General features: G+C 42.5%; 1 protein-coding gene across 2 annotated transcripts in view; it reads left to right on the forward strand.

Annotated features, from left to right (window-relative positions):
* MCU (mitochondrial calcium uniporter) overlaps positions 1-15,382 on the forward strand; it is a 151,107-nt gene extending 135,725 nt beyond the window's left edge. Inside the window, exons 3-8 of one of the 2 annotated variants that reach the window (XM_090057828.1) lie at positions 3,162-3,332; positions 6,172-6,276; positions 10,093-10,253; positions 10,968-11,171; positions 11,852-11,968; positions 13,436-15,382. In XM_090057828.1, coding sequence (XP_089913954.1) covers positions 3,162-3,332; positions 6,172-6,276; positions 10,093-10,253; positions 10,968-11,171; positions 11,852-11,968; positions 13,436-13,573 — 896 coding nt within the window. In that variant the 3' untranslated portion in view covers positions 13,574-15,382. Of the gene's footprint in view, positions 1-3,161; positions 3,333-6,171; positions 6,277-10,092; positions 10,254-10,967; positions 11,172-11,851; positions 11,969-13,431 lie in introns of both variants that reach the window. The other variant, XM_090057829.1, reaches the window with a different exon arrangement.
* Positions 15,383-20,910: the final 5,528 nt, after the last annotated feature.

The raw sequence follows: 20,910 nt of genomic DNA on the forward strand, positions 1-20,910 counted from the left end.
CATAGTTGTTGAATTCTTTCTGTAAAATTGGATCCCTGTAAGGTATCATACTTCAGGTGCCAAAAAATCACTAGCTATTTAAAATGTTAGTTCTGTGGTATGTAAAAGTTAGATGGAAACCTCTCAGTGGCAGGATTGGGTGTTCAGGTGGAAAAGAGAATGCCTTCTTTGTCCCTCATGTTTGTTGCCAGACCCAAAAGCAGAGATATGGTAACAAACATGTAAACCTGAGAGAATTAATTTAATCTCCCAGCTGATAAATACCAACTGTGTCCCTCAGATTGATCCATCCAGTAGCATAACTGAGGGCCAGCAGCACCAAGCGCAGCCTTTGGGAGAAATGGGAGAAAAATAGCCATAGCCAAATCTGTCCCAGACACAGAGCTGCCCTGTTACACCTCTGCATCTATCTACCTTTTCCACCTTTAAGGACTTAAAGCAATACAAACTCTTCACTGTGCAAACTTATGCAATTAATTGCAGCTTGTATCTAACTCTGAATTTAATAGTGAAAGGCAGGGTCTAATGGAAGAATTTCACAGATAATTTCCTTCATGTAGTCAGTCCTTTTCCTTCATTGAGGCAGTCCCTTCACTCAGCCTGTATGTGACCCATTATCTTCTAAATCTGACAGAATTTTAACTTGAAAAGAAGTTATATATTGCTTCCTTTCATTGCAGTGCAAATACTGGTTTCTGAAAAAATAGAGCATTTTAGGAAGTCAGTGGAATTCGGGCAGGACTATTTTACAACTGCTTAAATGAGTTTATTTTGACCAACCTCACACTTTGCATATAAATGTCATAATCAACAGCCAGTAACCTCATTTTCTTAGCAGAGCAAGCAAAGTATTAAACCTATGACATTTCACTGGTTTTTGGGGGTTTTTTTGTTTGTTTTTTTTAAATTGTACATCTGAATACCCTGATGAGGTTTAGTAAAGTCAGAAAAAGAAAGCTGAATAAAACTTAGCAAAACAATTACTAGCTTAATTGATCAAATAATCTAGCTCATAGAAATCCCAGAACTTTAAATGCTGGATTTTATCCAAAGGCAGCTCGCAAATCGTTTGGAGTTGATGGGAAGATATTTCCAAGCACTTATTGGAATAGAAAGATATGAAAGTTCTGGTTTTCCCAAAGATGCTTTTCTCTAAAAGCCAAGGAATTTAACCATATGCCTCTATGAACACGTTAGTTTATGAAGTACTGCCCTCCCCTGGTCTGCAGTCTGCCTAACCTAGAGAAGTAAATTTACCTTATAAAAATTACCCTCAAGGAGAGGGGAAGTTTGTGTTCTGGCAGTAATTCATTGAATATGGTCCAAGGAACTAGTTTTTGACATCTATGAAGCAGTAATATGATTAATTAGTAAATAATATTGTTACAAAATTTGAATTGCAAAATAAGTTTCAGTAAGTATTTGTATTGCTTCTGAATTCTTGAAACGGGTCATTCCTACCTCACTAACAAGTCCTTTATTTGTGCAATATAAAAATGTCATGTTATTACAGGCTTGTCATCTTTTTTAGTTGGGGGGAGGTGTATCAAGATATTTTACTTCATGGCTGAGTAGGTTTTCTCAGTTGTAGCAAATAAGTATTTATGTTACTGTTAAGTATTCTTAGCTTGGTGCTTGAGGATTATGGTCTATTTGCTAGAGATTCATGATAGCTCAGTTACAGCAACAGCATGGTCTTTTGATGTGTTAGGGGAGCTCTTGGACCTTATAATCATTACCATGGGTGCTTTACCCCTTGCCTTTGTACTGACTTATACTTTTCCCCGATGAACATGACTGACTCTTTTTTCCCTCTCCAGTGAATGTAATCATTAACTCTTTATTGTAAAATTGTGGCTGAAAGCTGGTGTAGGCATTAAACCAGTTTCTGTTAGCAGCATTTAAACTGATTTTAAAATATGTCCAGATGAGAAAGCTACATCAATGTAATTTATTTAAATTAGTGAATTTCTGTGTGTACCAGAAATAAGACACCAGTAGGTAAATTAATATTGGAGTAGGCTTGTGTGTTCATAAGGATATGCAACTGTACCTTTGGACATGATAAATGCTGTACACTGAGGGGGAAAAACACCTCTAAGCATTTTTATATTAGGAAAACACAAAGCAGCAAGAAGGAATTAGTTATGTCATATTTTATTAAGACTATAGACATTGTTAGTCAGCACCTGTTGTATCTGGAAAACTTGGTTAACTAATAATGATGGTATTGAAGGGCATTTGGTTTTACTCTTTTTCTCCCTTTTCCAGGGCTCTGTTCCTGTATGCGAACAGTCCCTAACACAATGTTAATGCTGCACTGTTAAAAATAAAAGGTTGATCCTGTATTTGGAGACAAGATATGTCTCAAATCCTTCTGTAGCTAAAATATCTAAGTGTTTGAAAATATGTCTTTATCAGTACCTTGGCATATGAAATAGTTGTCTGTAAAAAGTATTGTTCTCACCCGTCCCTATTAATTTGAGTGATATATAGCTACCAATAAGCATTAGGCTGAATACTGTCTCCATGGTACCAGTATACCAACTAATCCTACTTTCTGTAAATGTATTAATTCAGTACAAAAATACATTTGATCTGAGTTGAAATGAGGATTCTGGTTCTCTGGAAGTTGTGGAGTGATGTTGTAGATGTGATAGTTAAGGTAAGGATCTTTGTGGGTGGTATCTTTTATTGAACAGCACCAAGTGTTTTGTTGATTCATAAAAACAGAAATTAAACTGGTCTATTTCTACTCCTGTAAATTACCATGTACTTCTGTCTAACAGCTATACTTTGTACACTCTTCAAAAAACATACTGCACTTTGCTTTTTCCAACCAAGTACCAAAAACTTAAATAGATTCTGTGAACTTGTGGGAAAGGAGAACCTTGGATAACATTCAGTACTCAGATGTGAGAAATTATATTTGATGCACTCTTTATTCCACATATGATGAGTTGACACAGATATTGATATCTCAGCTCTTCATAAGCACAATAAACAGTAACTTAAAACTCTTGACTTAAATTCTAATTTTAACCACCCCTCACCCTTGCCCTGTCTACACCAGGCAGATAAGATATAGGATGTGGCAAAGCTCTGTCTTGTACTGCATATTTAGAAGTAGTTTGTCTTGAATCTAATATTCTTTTCCCTAGAAGTAACAGTGGTTTACCAAAACGGATTACCTGTGATTTCTGTGAATCTTCCATCCCGGCGTGAGCGTTGCCAGTTCACACTTAAGCCTATCTCAGACTCTGTTGGAGTGTTCTTACAGCAGCTGCAGGCAGAGGACCGGGGAATTGACAGGGTGGCAATCTACTCATCAGGTACTTATACAGACTGTTTGCTCAGGTGCCAGTCACTGGCCCACCCATCCTTTCATGAATTAAACTCAGAAAGAAAAGAAAGTAAGGCTTGAACCACTTTTGTGGAAATAGTCTCTAGAGTAGGAGGATTCTGCTTTTGTCTGCATGGTCATATATCCTATGGGCAGACTGGCCAATATCGTACTTTACCTTGGAAATCATTTTAATGCTGGGACTATAGCTGCTCTCTTTCCATCTAATTCTCAGAAGTGAATTATAATGAAAATTATTTAGAATGGAAACATAATAGCTTATGCTGCAACATTTATTACTGCAGTTATGTGGCTGTATCAGCCTAAAGCACTTCATTTCTCAGAGTTGCTCAAATGTATATGAGGGTTTGTTCTGAAAAGATGTGAAAATGACAAAGAATAGTTGGGCGCTAATATCCCAGAATGAAAATCCTTTTAAATAAAAACAGCAGATCCAAGTACCAGAGGCTAATTTCAAAAGGTTTTAATATGAAAATGTATCAACATGTATCAGTATTTTGTTTTTCCTTTCTTTTGAGGTGTGTGATTTTTTTTTTTTTTTGTGTCTCCTTCCTCCACTCACACTCTCACTCTCTCTGAAAATCAGGCTTGCTCTATAAAAATGCTCAGTCATCTACACTGAAACATTAGTCTACTTTTAGGAGGTCTTTTTGTGAAAGAAATAAAAATGCAATCATGGGCCATGTCTAACAGGGTAAACTGACCTGTGATTAGTAGGGCTATGTGAAGCTTCAGTAGCCAATTCAATTCAGAGGAGATTCAGCCTGATTCGGGGACCAAATTTCCAAATCTGAATTGAATCGGGAGACCGTTTAAAAGCTCCGAATCAATTTGAAGTATCTGACTAAGCAGCCACTTGCCCAGCTGGTGCCGGGGGGGCAGGATGTGGTCATGGCTCGTTCTAGGTGGAAGGGGAAAAGTGGCAGCAGGGCAGACCCCCACCCCCAGTGCTGCTGCACCTGCATCCCACATTGTCCATGCTGGCTGGCAAGTGGTGGAAGAGCAGAACCCCTACTCCCAGTACTGATGCAGGTGCGGCAGCACTGGGTGTGGGTGCTATGCCCTGCTGCTGCCCTGAGCAAGCCACACCTGCGTCATGCCCTGCCCCCACACATGCCGGCTGGGCAAGTGGCAGCAGGGCATAGCCCCTTCAGCTCCCCCTGCCACGGCAGAGGCAAGCATAGCCAGAGGAGCTGTGGAAGAAGCCCCCATGGCTGCCGTGCCTGGCCCCATCACCTGCCTGGCCCAGCCTCCAGCACTTTTATTTAAAAAAAGGAAAAAAGCCCCATACTCATCAGCTCTGGCAGTGGAGATCAGGGCCTGTGAGGGCTTGTGGCAGAGCACCCGGCCACCCACCCACACCCCCACGCGCACACACACCCACCCACACACCCCATGGGGCAGCGGGGATCGCCCCCCTGCCTGATACGCACAGCAGCTGCCCCATGGTATGGGTGCAGCGTGACGTGGCAGGGCACCATGTGCTGTCTGGGAGGTGGGGCAGCTCCAGCAGTCAGCCAGAGCCTAGCTCCACTCAGTCCCAGTGGCCCCAGCTCTCGGAGCATGCAGCGCCCTGTTGAGCCACACTGCACCCACGTGATGCGACAGCTGCTGTGCGGATGGGGGGAGACAATCCCCATTGCCCTGCACTGTACGGGGGTGCTCTGCCATGAGTGCCCAAAGGTCCCAATTTCTGCTCCTGCAGCCAGTAAATGTGGGGCTTTTTTTCTTCTTTAGTGCTGGACAGAGGATGGGGCCAGACAGGGCATCCATAGGGACTTCTCTCATGGCTCCCCCACCTGGGGAGAGGCAGGCACAACCACCCAGCTGTGCCTGCCTCTCTCTCCCTGACCAATCTGAATTGGCGCCAAATCTTCCGAAGCCAATTCGACTGAATCCATTCAGGACAGTGATGCAAATCAAATCACTGTCCTCCAAATTGGCTGAATCCGAATGTAATACTTTCCTGTTCACTCAGGCCTAGTGCCTAGCATTGGCATTTTTCAATGCACCACGCTGCTGTGGGCATGCACGTAGCACTTTGGGCTAATTGGCACTAGTAACAATGCCAACCTGCCGGTGGCAGTGCATGGACACAACTATGCTATGTCCAGTTGAAGGCAAACCTTGCAGAGCAAGGTAACAGGTTTGAGGGCACTACTGCTAGGCCCAGTGTGCTTACTGTGTTAGACCTGGCCATTTTCTTCATTGCTCTAGTCTTGTATCCTCCCCAGGAGAAAAGATAATCTACCACTGAAATGTTCTTTAGACACAATATACATGCTATCAAACAGAATTGTATTGTCAGTCCTTCACTGAATTGTATTGTGTCAGACCTTCACCAGGAAATGGTTTAAGTTTTTAGAAATGCTCCTTCATAAACTTGGATGAGTAATCTGTGCTTTTTCTCCAGTCAGAATGGTATTCGTTTCCCCTAATTTGCGTTCTCAATTTAGGGCCAGTGTAGGTCCTCCCTTGCCCTTACCCTATTGTAGCCTGAAGGTATGAGAGGAACAACACAACTGAGTGGCCTCCAGTCTATATGGATAGAATGGGAGGTAGAATTACCCCAAGAAAAAAGATGGAGTAAAACTACACTATTTTAAGCATTTTTCGCCTGTCCCCTGTTGTCTCAAAGTAGTGCTTGTTCTAGGCAAGCAAGCTATTACCTTGTAGTGAGGTTCTGCAATAACATTAAATTGAGAGCAGACATCCAGAAATAGGATAAGAAATGGTGTCAGCTGGTGAACAGTAGCCTGATAGGTGAGTTTTGTTCCCTGATGAATCCAACACTGATTTCTTCACAGATGGCACACGAGTAGCTTCCTCAACAGGCATAGATCTTCTCCTCTTGGATGACTTCAAACTAGTCATTAATGACAACACATACCACGTTCAACCACCAAAGAGAGGTAAAACTGATTTGTGTGTGATAAATTATTGAAAACAGTAGTAAATCTTGTCATTACAAGTTTGAAGAAGCTGATACACCCTCCTATGTGTATGACAAAAGACGCTGCAAAAACTGGTAGTTTCAAAAATGAATCTTGGTGTTTCCTAATCTACTTGCAATCTTTAATTCAGTCTGTGGATGCATTCAGAAAACATTTACTGTTTATAAACAAATAACTATCCTATTTTCACAAAAATATCTGGTGATAAAAAAAAAAAAAAGGAAGAAAAAATGGAACTTTTCAGTTAAATTCCTTGTAAAAAGCTAAGCTCTTTAATGTAAATGCAAAAGGAGACCCATGTTAAAAACAAATACCATCTGCATTGCAAAAGTGCTCCATTGTGAGTGATGTGATTTTTTTTTTTTTTATAAATATAGTATCTCTAAAGTGTGAATAAAAATGTAAGTGTAACCAGCTAATTCACAAACATTGAGTTGAACCAAACAGAGCTTCTTGGGGTTTAATGATGTAAACACCAAGTGAAGAGAGAAGGGGAATTGCTACTATTGGTCTCGTTTTTAAATAGTAACGTATTTGATGAGCAGTGTTGGAATTGGCATTAACTACCTCTGCCATTTAGGAGCATAATCTGAGGATAAGCAGAATTATTTTTTTTGGGATACCTGCAAAGTTGACTGATTTTTGTAGGTGAGAGAGGTGGAAACATTAGCATATCATCTCCTTTTTTTTCCCCACAGCAAGCTATTACAGGTTAAGTGGAGCACTCCCTCTCCTGGTTTTTATAAGCGTTTGTGCTAAACCATCAGGACTTTTTTTTTTTTGGTAGAGGTTGCCTGAATGACAGCCAGTGGAGGATTTTGGCTGTTTTAGTCAGCTGTAGCATTTGTTACATGCATTAATTAACCCCAGCATTTGTGGCAATCCAGGAAACATTTTTTTCATCTGCCGTTGTCTCTTGTTAAACATCTATATTGATTTAGGGCAGTGATTCTCAACCAGGGTGCTGTAAAAACCTTTGAGGGTATACTGCAGCACCTGGCCTTTGTGAAAGGAAGCAAGTGCTCATTTCTGAACAAGCCAGGCACTCTGTGCCCATCCTGGCAACATTCCTCATTGCCCCTCCCACCAGCTCTGGGAACATGGAAAGGGCAGGGGAAAGAGCTGTGCTGGAAAGTATAGCCCCTCTGCTGACCACCCCTCTGCTCTAAGTAGTGTGCTCTGCCATGGGGGACACATGCAGGGTTGTGCTTTTTTCAGCTTGGCTTCTTCTCCCACTCCTCCCATGCTCTTAGACCTGGTGGGAGGCACCTCAGCTCTCAAGTCCCCTGAGGAGCAGCCATGGTAGCAGGGGCCACAGTCGCCCTTTGGGTACAAGCTGGGGACAGACCATGGAAGGAGCCAGGCATAGAAGGATCCTGACCCTGCCACCCTCACTAGGCACCACCCTCACCTCCTGCAGGGAGCACTGCCTCCTTCAGGGGTCTAATGAGATCATTAGACCCCACCAGCTCCCCAGTCTGCCCTGCCAAGTAGCCCCTGCCACTCTGAGGACTGTGCACACCTGCCTGCCATGCTTTCAGAAATACCCTGCCACCCATGAGATCCTTTTTAAGAGTGCTGTGGGTTGTGAGCAGGTAAACACTGTAAGAAATAAATTTAGTCTTTGAGTGGAGTGTGGCTGAGTTCTGCAAAGCTGTTGAGGGCCTCTTTGAGTCTTCAGAGGTTGAGAACCATCAGCTTCGGGTATGGCCAAATGAGTAGATTCATGGGAGTTTTCTGCATGCCAGCTGCATTTTAGCCTTTAATAAAACAGGACCCAGACACTTGTGCTGGAATTCTGAATAGACAGGTGTTTCTGCCCTCAATAAGCTTTTATTATAGACCTCATTACCAGTTGCGGGGAGAACAGGTAACAAACAGCCTGCTTGTGTCTCGCAGGGCTGTCCAACTTCTGGGACCACATGCTTCATGAGTTGCAGACCTGGGGTCCAAAGCTTCCCCACCTTTCCTCTGTTACCATATGGGCAGCCACCCTCTTCCAGCCCCACATGCCATGTAGGCAGCCTGGCTTCCTTCTGCCATGTGCACAGCACCCATACCCTGCTCCTGACTGTATGCATTACACAAGCAGCTCAGCTGCAGCACACTACATGGGCAGTGCGGCCTCCCTGTGCTGCACTGCCCTGCCCCAGGAGTGGAGACAGGAACCAAAAAGAGGGGGAGCCCGGCCACCATGAGCACAAGAGCAGTGGGCAGAGTGGCAGCCTTGCCTATAGCAGATGTTACTTCAAAACAGCCGCAGACATGAGACACATGAAGCAATGCAGTTTTGTCTCTTACATTTCCTCTCCTAGGGCTACTTGGCAGGGCAGACTGGGGAGCTGGTGAGGTCTATCTATAGAAATACTGCCTGTTAGAGCTACAGCCTGACCTGGGACTCTGCCAAGAATCAGGAGACCTCAAATTGTACTTTTTGGGTTGCAAATGCCAGCTTTAGGTGGCTGCAGTGGCAACTATGAGCAAGGCAAGCTTTAGAGAATTAAAGTAACAGGCTTCAAGTTCCACAGAACAAGTGTACATTGACCACCTATTTTAGGGATATTTTTACATTATAACTTTATTATAATGAAAAATTGGATTATCCTAAATAATTCCAGATTCCAAAACATGGTGGATTTTGTGGCCAGCATCTTTTGCACGCAGTGGACTTCTAAATTCCTGAGACTAGACCATTTGTCTGTGTCTGCATGTGCACTCAGTGTGCTTTATCATGATACTGAAAATAAGGCAGTGAAACAATGGAGGTGTTAATAAGTGGTAATAAACTCATAACATCAGTAGGCTAATAACCTGAAAGTATAAAAAAATCTTTCTGTAGTATGGATTTGTGCTGTAAAAAGTTCTGGAATAATTCAAGCTTAAACCTTTAACAAAAAAGTTAATGGAAAATTCCCCTGCTTGCATCCTTTAGTGACCATGTCATCACTGTGGAATGGTGCAAAAAGTCGTCTTTTACCCCATCTCAGTTCTTAAGAAGATGTCTCCCCGTCTTCTTAAGGAAAAGTTATTGTCCTATTGCAGGAGAGTTTAACTTTGATAAGAGATAACTAGAGCTAACACTTGACAGAACAAAGTCAGTGTCCCTGTGTTGCTACGTTTTAAGATAGCTCAGTTCTTTTTTTCTTTTTGCAGGTCTCCTTGAGCCTTTTTTGGGCAGGGCAACATATAAATAGAATGAATGAATAGTATAGCAGCACAAACAACAGTAGTGCTAGTCCAGGTAGGGTCTAGGTTCAGTTGCAAGACTTGAATGATTTAATACAGGAATGATCTCCTTCACTGAGGCAGCTGCTGTTGTTAATACCCTAGTTATCCATGCTATTTATTGAAAAGATCTTCTTTTTTTTTTTCAAATTTGGCTTTTTACTTTTTACAAAATTTTTGTTGTGTAGAATTCATTGACAACTCCAAATGTTACGTTAAGCTTAAAGCTTGTGTACACCAATTTACTTTGTACAAAGTTCTAGGAATTCTAACTCATTGATAAATTTAATATTCGACAGAGAATATCTTAAGGCATAAACATAAGCTCGGAAAAATAAAATTAAGTTTTAGTATTGTTTTTCACTTTTGGTCATTCCAGTTTTTTTCTTAAGTTTCAAATGAGTGCAATACATTTTGTCCCATATATTTCTGTGCAAATAGCTTAGATGCTGTGAATTCTGTCCATCCAATAGCTGTTTTGAAAAATATAAATAAAAACAAATAACAAATATGGATAAAGGCACATAAAGCAGTTTCCTTTTTCTGTAGAACTCTTAAGCCACGAAGATGCAACCACGCTAAATGATGTGAAGACATTGGTTCAGCAGCTATATACTACCCTGTGCATTGAGGAACACCAGCTGAACAAAGAGAAGGAGCTGATTGGGCGACTAGAGGAACTCAAGGAGCAGCTAGCACCTCTGGAAAAGGTGGGAAGTGAAATTTGCTTTGATAATTGCCAGTTTCTGATTCATAGAGCCTTTTAACTTTTTTGGTTCTAATTGAAGCAAATCTATTTTAGGTGCTAAAGTTAGTTGTACTGAAAGCTCTTGGTGAAGACTACTGAAACAAACAATAAGACTGATATTTTTTACTCAGTGGATTCAGGCCTCCTTTTTGTCTTTTCTTTATTTTTTGGCTTGGTTTTCTTATAGAAATTAGACTTCCTTTTATCTGCATAGTTTTGGAATTGAATGTGCTTTTTTTTTTGCTTTTTTTTTTTAGTACTTGCTGGTCCCTGCTTGAAAAAGAATGCTACTTGTCCAGCTGGCCCCAGACAACCAGGCTAATACCACATATTCTTGAAAAAAGGCACTCTCAATTTTACAGCCATTTTATCTGGGTTGATATGAGAGGGAAAAGCACAAATACCGCAAACAGAAAACAAGCAAAAATGATTTTTATGCATATCTATAAAGCAGTATTTTGATGCAATAAAGCAAGGATATGATGGTTGAAACAAACTCTGGTGGTGGCCGTTAGAATAAAACAAAGAACAAAACGTGAAGGGGAGGAGGGGAAAGATTGACCATAGTGTATAAAATGTCACACACCAAGAATATATGAAAAGTAAAATACAGCCGCGTGTGTATTGACACACTATGGTTCTGAGGTTATAAGACACAGCCCATCTTTGTCTGCAGGTCAGGATGGAAATCAGCAGGAGAGCAGAGAAGAGAACCACCTGGGTGCTCTGGGGTGGGCTGGCTTACATGGCTACTCAGTTTGGGATTCTGGCCCGGCTCACCTGGTGGGAATATTCTTGGGACATTATGGAGCCAGTCACCTACTTTATCACCTACGGTAGCGCTATGGCAATGTACGCTTACTTTGTAATGACACGTCAGGTAAGATTGCATTCCTTGCTGTTGATTTTTTGTTAAAAGGCGTATTGTCCTAAAATTTTAAAAAGCATGTCCTTCAGACCCCACCCTGCCCATTTTCATGCTTTATTTTTCACTCTCCACTGCTACAAACTTCTTTGATTCATTGCCATCTGCAGTAAAGATTGTTTAGTTTCTCAAATTTTCCTCAATCATTTAATCTCCGGTTTTTCTGCATGTGCACCAGATGCTAAGAGCTGAGATTGTTGTTGGTCTGCCTTGACAAAATGAAGAAGTGACCTTTGGTGCTTTCTCTGCATGGATCAAAGTAGGTTCTAAGTCCTCAGACAAAGAAGAGTATTGTCTTCTGGGAGAAGCAAAGGCAGATCAGCAACAGGAATTTTCTAGTCAGAAGAGAGTTGTTACCTCATTTTACTTCTCCTGTTCAGAATCCTAATTGTGCCATCCTCCGAGGTACCATGACATCATTACTGGCACAAACCAAACCAGCTGTCTCTCACGAAGAGACCCTACTATGGCATCAGGTGCTTCAGCACCAGTCATTACAGTATCAGCTTCATTGGTGCTGCTCTTCAATACATTTCCATGTTAAATTCATTAGGCATCCCAAAATCCACATAATGTCTTCTGAGCTAGTGGCTGCCTTTGTTTGAACATTTTATCCCCATCCTCTGTCTTTTTAGGAGTATGTCTATCCAGATGCCAGAGACAGACAGTACTTATTATTTTTCCATAAAGGAGCCAAAAAGACTCGTTTTGACCTAGAGAAATACAATCAACTCAAGGATGCAATTGCTCAGGTAAGGAGAAGTTTTGTGGGAGTAAAACCCAGTGAACTCACCCCTTACTTGTGCTGTTTGACCACTATTGGTGGATGCACCTTAACCAGAAGGATGCTAGCCTCTCTCTCATAAGAATGTATGCTTGAAACCTCAATTATCACAGCCCTGAAGAAATAATTGGTTGGATTTGGTGTTCTTAGTAGGGACTGCACCTTGGTGAAGGATGGAAATGTGGTTTAAAAATATACCCTGAAAAACAAACAATGTGTCTGACAAACCGTTGATAAACCTGCATCTCTTTTTTTAAGTGCGTGAAGCAATTCATGTGTAAGATGATGTAATTCAAGATTTTCTTCTCTCTATGCTTCTACCCACCTACACACCAGATGGATCAGAATGAGAGAGAGAGATTTTTTTTCAGCCCTCAATATATGTCTGCCTGTGGCAATTAACATGCACTGGATTGCAGTTTGGGGTGGGGGGAGAATCAAAAAAAAAAAAAAAAGAAAAGAAAAAAGAGCTCTGTTGATGGCACACAGGGCAGGCGCATGTTCTCCTCTGATGGTGGTGAAGCACCTGGTGGTTTCTCCTACCTGTCCACCTTCTGGGGAAAAGCAGCTGCTACAGAGCTCTTTTCTCTTCCCACAGGAGTCTATTTTCACAGGAGGAGGAGGGATCGACAGGAGGCCTGCTGCTCAGTGAAATTCTGCTCCCTACTCTCCTCTCTGCATCCCTCTTAGCAATAGTTAGCATGGGAAAGGAGAAAAAGGATCCTGCTGGAGAATTCCAGGCCTTGGAGAGGAGGGGTAGCAGACATTGGGAGCTGCATAAGAAAGAGGGGTAGACGCATCTGAGACAGTAGACTTCTTGTTTTGCTCCCTGTGGTCTGTGTTGTCTTCATTAGGAGCTCCCTGGAACAGTATGTGTTTTGCATCTAGAAGAAGAAAGATAAACAGTGTTTTTTAGCAAGTGGAATGATGGAAAGACTTTTTCCTACAGTTTTCATGTAAACCTCCTGATTGCTAACATTCAAATGACTGTACTGCTTGGTAAACCAACATTTGTGTACAGTTTGTCCTCTGGAACAAAAGCAGGATATAGTATGTACCCATATGACATCTCCTTGGGATATACATGATCAGGAATTATCACTAAGTATGCTTTTGAGAAGACTATGGATGAATGGTGGGGGTGGTAGTATTGTTATTACTGGACACTAGTTTGCTGAGTGGATGCTGTCTTCTGTTTTACTCTATTGCTGTTTTTTAATGATTGAATGTCAGAACAGCTGAGTAGAACATCAGGTGCATAGTTCCTTCAGTGGGTGTCTGGAATACATTTCACTTACTCTGGGACCATAACAGACCTTTTGGATATTTACGGGGGACATGGAGGAGAAGGAAATAAGTCAGCATCATGGGAAGATTGTTGGGCTGATGGAAGTATTTAGGAGGCTTTTTATAATTTATCTTTACTTTTAGGCAGAATTGGATCTTAAGAGGCTTCGAGACCCACTGCAAATTCACCTGCCTATCCAGCAAATTGATGATAAAGACTTATCAGCAAAGAAGCTCTGAACCCCGGCAGAAAAAACCTGTTCATAGCTCTTGCCTTTTTAATTAAAGCATTGCAGGTGGAAGCTGGGCGGTGGTGCAAGGGTGGAGGGTTTTTACCTTTAATTAAAAAATAAAAAGGACCATGGGAAAAATATTTTAAATCCGAAGATTGGGCATTGTGGAACACAGTTTCAAAAAGGGCTTGGCAAATTCACTGTCACATTCAAACGTTTGTGTGTGGATGAAAATTATATACAGATACAACATTGGGGGTTTTCATAAACAATGTAATGCTGGGGAGTTCTTCCAGTTTTGCAGGGTCTGCCTTTTGATAATGCACCAGCAGCGTGCTCAGCTTTATTTTTAATTTCCCTTTTCCTGATTTTGAGATGCACCAATAACAGATCACTCCAAAAGATAACAAAACAAAAACAAAAATCCCACCAAGCCACCTGGAGCTATGGCTGGTGATCAGAACTTGTCCTCTACACCATTAATACATGCACTTCTGGTCGGACCTAGTCTTTTATAAAGTCACTGTAAGACTGCTTTCTACTGGAAAACCATGAGCATCCCATCCTCTGCCAGCCCCCATGCACTCCACTGACTTCCTCCAGTACTGGTCTGTAAGTGATCGGCTTTAACCAGTGACAAATGAAACAAATGAACGTTTGATGATTGACACTTTGGATTATTCCTTAACTCCTAAACTTTGACATATCCCAATGCCCTCGATCTACTTCTAAAAATCAATGGCAACATTGCATGAAAGGGTTTTTTTGTATTCAGTCTTAAGGGCGAAGGTTCCCTCTCCTCCCGCCCCAAATCTGGTAGCCACCTGGACTATGAAATCGTGAAGGTTTGAAGGATTAGGCAGTTTGCTTCAAATTCTGACTTTTACTTAACTAAGATGTCTTGAACATTTATAATTGACCTGAATATTTGACTGCTTCTATAAGAGGATAAATGGTCTCCTTTGTGGTCAGTGTGTCTTACCTGGAGGCTTAGCTGAAGGCCAGAGCTTCTGTTACTAAAGACTCACCATTTCATCTCATTTTACTAGCCCTCCCTTATCAAGGTAGCTTTAAATAAACACTCCAGTGCCCAAGGGTCAGACATTCTTAAGGGTGGCTAATTGAATATGTCCTTAAATAAAATAATTGAAGAAGGGAAATCAGTTTATTGTCCTCCACCTCATCCAGAACCAGCTGATTTCCAAGCAGATTCAATATATCTGTTCAAAATGGATCAGTGTCTCTAGCTTCCTGTTAATAAATACTGTGGAGGCAACATGGAGGTAGGAGAAAAGCACTAAACTTAATACTCTAAAATGCTGGCTGTCTTCTATTGGCAGTTCACTACTACTTTTCACTGTGTTGTGGCAAGAAGCTCCCATTTTTCTTGGAGAACAGTGTTTGAAAAAAAGAAAAAACAAAAAAAATCAAATACAAAAGCAACCAATATTAACCATACGCCAGGTGCCTTGCAGATGTGGAAACACAGACGGGATTGTTGCTGCCTCTCCTCACTTGACAGCATGTTGGACCGAATGGATGCATGTTTCTAGTTTTTTCTCTTCACCTTTTCCCCTCTGTCTTTTAGATTTAATTATGTTGTGTGGATTATTTTTTAATCTGTTTTATCCTGATTCTGTGCTGAGTTTTAAAGGGAAACAACTGAACACAGACCTGTAGCTGAATCCTTGGTGTGTGTTTTAAGGTGAGGGAGGGGGCATGGAGAAAAGTCCTTAATTAAAATAAATAATAAAAAAAAAAAAGCAAAATACTGAACATGTGTAAAATCCTGTATCATTTATGAAATATGTATAAAAGAGCAATGTACTTCTGGAACAATAAATAACTATTCAATTTTTAAATTCAAGTGTTCTTGGAAAAACTTCATTTTCCTCAATTGAGGGTAGGACATCTCTTGGGCTGCAGCTGAACTCCCAAGTTTCTCTCATTTCTTTGTTTCATCAAATTGCATTTCTCTGGCCTTACCTTGTTGAGATGAAGCACTTGTCTTCCTGCTGAAGCTCAGTTGAAGTTTTCCTTGCCTTATGTCACTTTTGAGAGCCATCAATCATGCAACTATAAAGGTGATGCTAATGATTCTGTCTTTATTGTGGCAGTATAAAAGCTTATTGTGAAGGCTGAGAAAATCTGGAGACATCTTGCAGACTTCAGGGTCAGAATGGGTGCCTATACACATGCTCCCAGGATGGGGGCAGGCAGTTAGGGTTGGGGGCGTATTTTAATTTAGGGAGGCTTTCAGAAGCTGCTCTGATTAAAGTGCCCACAGCATCTCAGATTCAGTGTCCCGTGTTTCAAAATAGTGGCAGGGGCACTTTAACTGAAGTTTATCAAATGAGCTTTAGTTAAAGCACCCCCACCACCATTTTGAAATGCAGAACACTAAATACACGAGACCCTGCAACATGCTAGAGCTCAATCCGAGTCTGCTCCGACACGTTCCAGTCAGAATGCATCAGAGCACGTGTAAAAGCTACATCTAGGAGGCAGCTCATCCAGAACGCAATAGCCTGCATCCTTAAAGACATCAGGCCATGTCAGCATATTTCAGTTTGAAAAACTAGATTTTCTTTGGGTGAAGTTTCAGAAAGATTGAAAGGGTTTTTTGGGGGGTGGGAGGTTTGTATGTTCAAGGTCTTGAATGGCTGTGATCCAGTTCTTGACACGTCTGCCTCCTCCTGACAACTGTTCATTAACATCAGAATCGGGGGCAGTTAGTTTGTCTTGGTTATGATCTCAAAACATGAGGTGCCAGAATTTTTACATTGTGTGATTGTGGAAATTGTTGGCAAGTTTTCAGTTCCAGTCCCCCGTTAGAATTTAAGACCCAGTAGAGAGTATGCCTGCTGTTTTTGTACTCTTTAATTGCTGTCAATATTTATGAAGTATAGTTTTTAAAAAGCAGTCTATTATCTAGTGCCGTATAGAGAAGTCCCTTTTCCTTCCTAGATATACTCATTTGGAATTGTACTTTTGCTAAAGGATTGGTCGTAATTGGTATCCAAAGGTAATTAAAACCTTTCCGCACCTGCCACTAAAATGCCTTTTTCCAAAACCAGGTAAGACCATAAAAAACCTTTTCCCCTGTTTCCCCCTATGACTGTTGCCGTTCCAGAGGACAGCTGGGGAGAAAGGAGAGAGGATTTTCATGATTCTACAACTGTCTGCTGGAATAGTTGGCTGCTCTGGTGTTTGTCGGTTATAATTGCCAAAAGGATATCCCTTTCAACTAGTTATCCTTGCATACCTAGCCCTTCTAGGAGCCCCATCTAGTTACCATATGGAGAACAAGGAAGGTACAATTGCCATGTTTACTATCTGAGAGGTACTAAAACTTAACCTATCTCCTTTTTTTTGAGCTACCCTTGGCTATTAAAAGCATGGTGCAAATATTCTTTCATTTTCTCTTCTGTATCCTTGAGCAACAGCACCACTATTTAATGCTCCATTTCATATATGTCACATAAAAGCCAAGTACACAATCATGAGATTTCCAACTGGTACCTTTTATTTCAATGAAGGTAATGCAATTCTGCATGTACATAAACACTAGTAGGAAGATCGCAGCAATTTGTAGATGTCTCTGAACCAATTGCTACTCATGTTCAGCTGTTTCTTCATCTTGACAGTTCAGGTCTCATTTGCTGAACCAATGGGCTCTGCTTCTCACTTCCTAATTGCTTTTGAAGGCATATTAGGGGTAGTGTTCACTATTTCTTTCCTAACCCTGCTGCTTTTTCCATTTTGTTGCTTATTTTCCTATTATTTATGTTTGTGTCTGCCCTGTAGTCCTTTCCCTCTTCAAAAACATTAATACCTACAAGGAGGCAAGTAGAGGTACAGGACAAGCAAGTCCAGCTGTTACAAGCAGATACCTTTCTTTAATCTCCCACATCAGCTCCAACATACATCTATAATGAGTGTAAAACCCATTTGGCCTGAGTGTTCCTGAGCTGGTCTGTGGGCTGGACTGGGACCGACCCCCTGCCAAGTGGCCACAACATTGGGTCCAGCCACACACAGCCTGCGGCTACCCTAACTAACACAAAGCATGCACTGCCAATGGCACTTAGGCTTTAGGACCTGGAGCTGCAGGCAACACGGGCATATGGTGCCACATGCATCCCACATCCTGGAGCCCTTGTGTCCAGTGAGCCCCAGGCCAGGATTTGCTGCCCGTGGCATGTGCGGCTAGATCAGCTACACACTGCGCAGAGCAGGAGGCACGTGTTCCATGTAGTGCACCGCTGATCAGCTCTATGCACTGACTTTGAGTCCAGGGGCTACTACATGAAGTGTACACCCCTGGGCTATGTGCAGCACACGTGACAAGTCCAGCATGACATGCAGCACATGCTGGACCCAAGGCTTGCTGTGCCCACAGTTCCTGGGGCTGGCATGGGGCATATGTAGTGCTGGGTCCAGCTTGCATGCTGCATGTAGTACATAGGGCTAGGGCCAGGGCTAGCACATGGGGTCAGTCCAGTGACCAGTGGGCCAGATCCAGCCTGCAGCATGCAGGGCTCCCATAGCCTGGCATGAAATCCTGAAGCTGTTGTTGACTTGGTGGCTAGGTACAGACAGTCTAAGCTAAATCGATTCAGTCTTTGCAGGTTAGTCTAAGCCAGTGGGTTTCAACCTTTTTTAATAAGTGTACCACTGGCAGACACCTTTTCAGTAAGTGTACCCCTCAGGGGGTGGGGGTGGTGGCGAGTGGCCAGATACAGAGTGAGGGTGTGGTGAGTGGCAGCAGTGCAGCATCTGTGTGGCCCTGTGCTCTCCCTGCCCTGGCCCTGCTCCTGTGAGGCAGCAGTGCAGGGTGGTGGCGCTTTGTCCCTGCCCACCCCCATGTACCCTCTGGGACCTTTCAAAATATCCACAGGCGTTTGCATGCCTCTGGTTGATGACCTTTGGTCTAAGCTGCACAAATTAAATTGAAACGGAATTGAACAGACATTTACCTTTGATTTAGGAAATGTAGCCACATGCTTGCAGTGGTTCAGGGCAGAAGCCAGGGGGTGCTAGAGTCAAGGCTCTTTGGTTGTGTGTTCACTTCCTCTTCCTGCTGCCCCCAAGGTCTCTGGGATTTGCAGTCCAGAATTACAGCAGCAGGACTCTGCAGGGTTGCTCATCACTTCTTCCTGCTTCCAGGTGCCTCTGGGATATGTAGCCCACAGTTGCAGCAAGCTGTAAGTTTGAGCAGGGGAAAGGGTGTTAAATCCCCCTCCCAGACCCCAACCGGGGTTTGCCTACCTGCCTGCCTGTCTTCCCTCCCACCCCTCCACAAACTGAGCTGTGTCCCCAGCTGGGCTTGTCCGCCGCCCTTGTCAGCCAACCCTCACTGCTCCAGCTAGGGAGCAGAGGTAGCATCAGCCCTGCTCTCTGGAGCAGACAGCACAGCCCAGCCCAGGGCTGCAAAGCATGATGGGATGCTGGGGAACTATGATTTAACTTGTATCAAGAAGGGTTCTGGGATAGAAGTTGCATAAACTGGTTTGACCCAAATCAGTTAAGTCTGATAAGTGTACTACTACATTCAACCAGATTTATCTTAAATCAGTTTCAGACATTTTGAAACTGGTTTATGTGCACTGAGCTTCTGTTCTGTTACAGGTTTAAACCAGTTTCTGATCACTTAAACTGGTTTATGTGTAACTTCTGTCCCAAGCCACAATCTCTTGAGCCATATCACTGCCAAGCAACGGGACTATATTTCTTCCACTAGCTGAGCTGGTGGAGCAGCTTTATTTGCATTTTTCAAGGGTGTTGTTTTTTTAGTTGAAAGTCCCTTGTTCTATTCCCCATGCTGCTTTTGGGCAGTTACAGCAGCCAGTGGCTTTAATATTGTTTTGTGCTCTTTCCTTTTTTCTTTTTTCTTAAAAATGTCTTTGATAAGCATGTCCTACTTTCATTAGTCCTTAGAAACTAATAGCTTCATTAATCAGTCCTGATTTCACACTGACATTACTCTATTTTTTAAAAATCTCTTCATAGTGCTTAGGGTTGGAAGGGACCAAAACATATTGTCACCCCCTGCCTTGGGTAGGAACAGGTGCCAGGGTCATATCATCCCAGCCAAATATCTGTCCAGCCTCCTCTTGAAGACCCCCAAGGTAGGAGGGAGCACCACCTTGCTTGGGAGCCCATTCCAGAGCCTGGCAGCCCTAACTGTAAAGTAGTCTCCTCATGTCCAGCCTGAACCTTCTCTCTAACAATTTGTGGCCGTTATTCCTAGTAACACTGGGTGCTGCCCAGGGGAACAGAGCCTCCCCCAATTCCCAATAGTTCCCCCCCTCTCCCCCCCAGTGAGCTTGTAAATGGCCACTAGATCTCCCCTCAGCCTTCTCTTGTGGAGGCTGAATAGGTTCAGGCCATTTAGCCTCTCTTCGTAGGGCTTGCCCTGCTGCCCCTTGATTATGCGAGTGGCCCTCCTCTGGACCTTCTCAATGATCGCCACATCCCTCTTGAGGTGGGGCGCCCAAAACTGGACACAGTACTCCAACTGTGGCCTGACCAGTGCCACATAGAGGGGAAGGATCACCTCCCTGGATCAAATCCCTTTTGAACATTTTTAGCAGAATTCCATCCTAGAACAGTATTTGCTATCCAGAAAATGGTAAATTTTAATTCCCAAGTCTAAAGTATTGGAAAGGCAGGTGTCAGCATGTTGAGTTAGCACTGTGATCCAGTGGACAAGACACTGGAATAGTTGTGCCACTGACTTGCTTTTTGATCTTGGGTAAGTTGTTCATGTTCTGTCATCATTCCTTCATCTGCTGCTAATGTTTCTTTCTCTTTGTAAAGTACTATGAGATACAGGGATGAATGTCATCAGTTGAATAGTAAATACAATTTTTGTCTGTTACGGAAAGGTAGTAATTCCTTGACTATCCTATACTGGGAACCAAATGCATTGTTCTCTTATGACTTGTCTTTTAATATTGCACTAAAAGCTTAATGGATTATTTTTTCTTCCCATTTTTGGGTGCTTTCAGTTCTAGTAACAGTGCCAAATCAAAGGATGTAAAAATGCATAAGTGAATTCAGTCTGGGTCAACCATGAGTGCTCTGTCCTGGGACAGCTTGTTTACAGAAATAAGGGCTATCTATGAGAAGTCCTTGACATTCTCGTAATCAGTCATGGCAGCCTGTCTGGGCTTATCTGAAACATACATCCTCAACTTAACTGCAGACAGGGAATCTGTACACATGTCAGACTCTTAATTACTTTTCAGCAGCAGGAAGTACTGTTTTGCTCCCTTCTTCCCTCACCTCCTTCTAGTCAGGCTTGTCAGGATTCCTTTTGCAAAAGGGGATTTCATTAGTTCAAACAAGCATCTCTACGATATTTCCTACAAAATTCTGTGCGAGA

This window comes from Crocodylus siamensis, chromosome 7 (genome assembly GCF_052110815.1).
Source record: "Crocodylus siamensis isolate JL-2025a chromosome 7, ASM5211081v1, whole genome shotgun sequence".
In the NCBI taxonomy this organism is placed as follows: domain Eukaryota; kingdom Metazoa; phylum Chordata; order Crocodylia; family Crocodylidae; genus Crocodylus; species Crocodylus siamensis.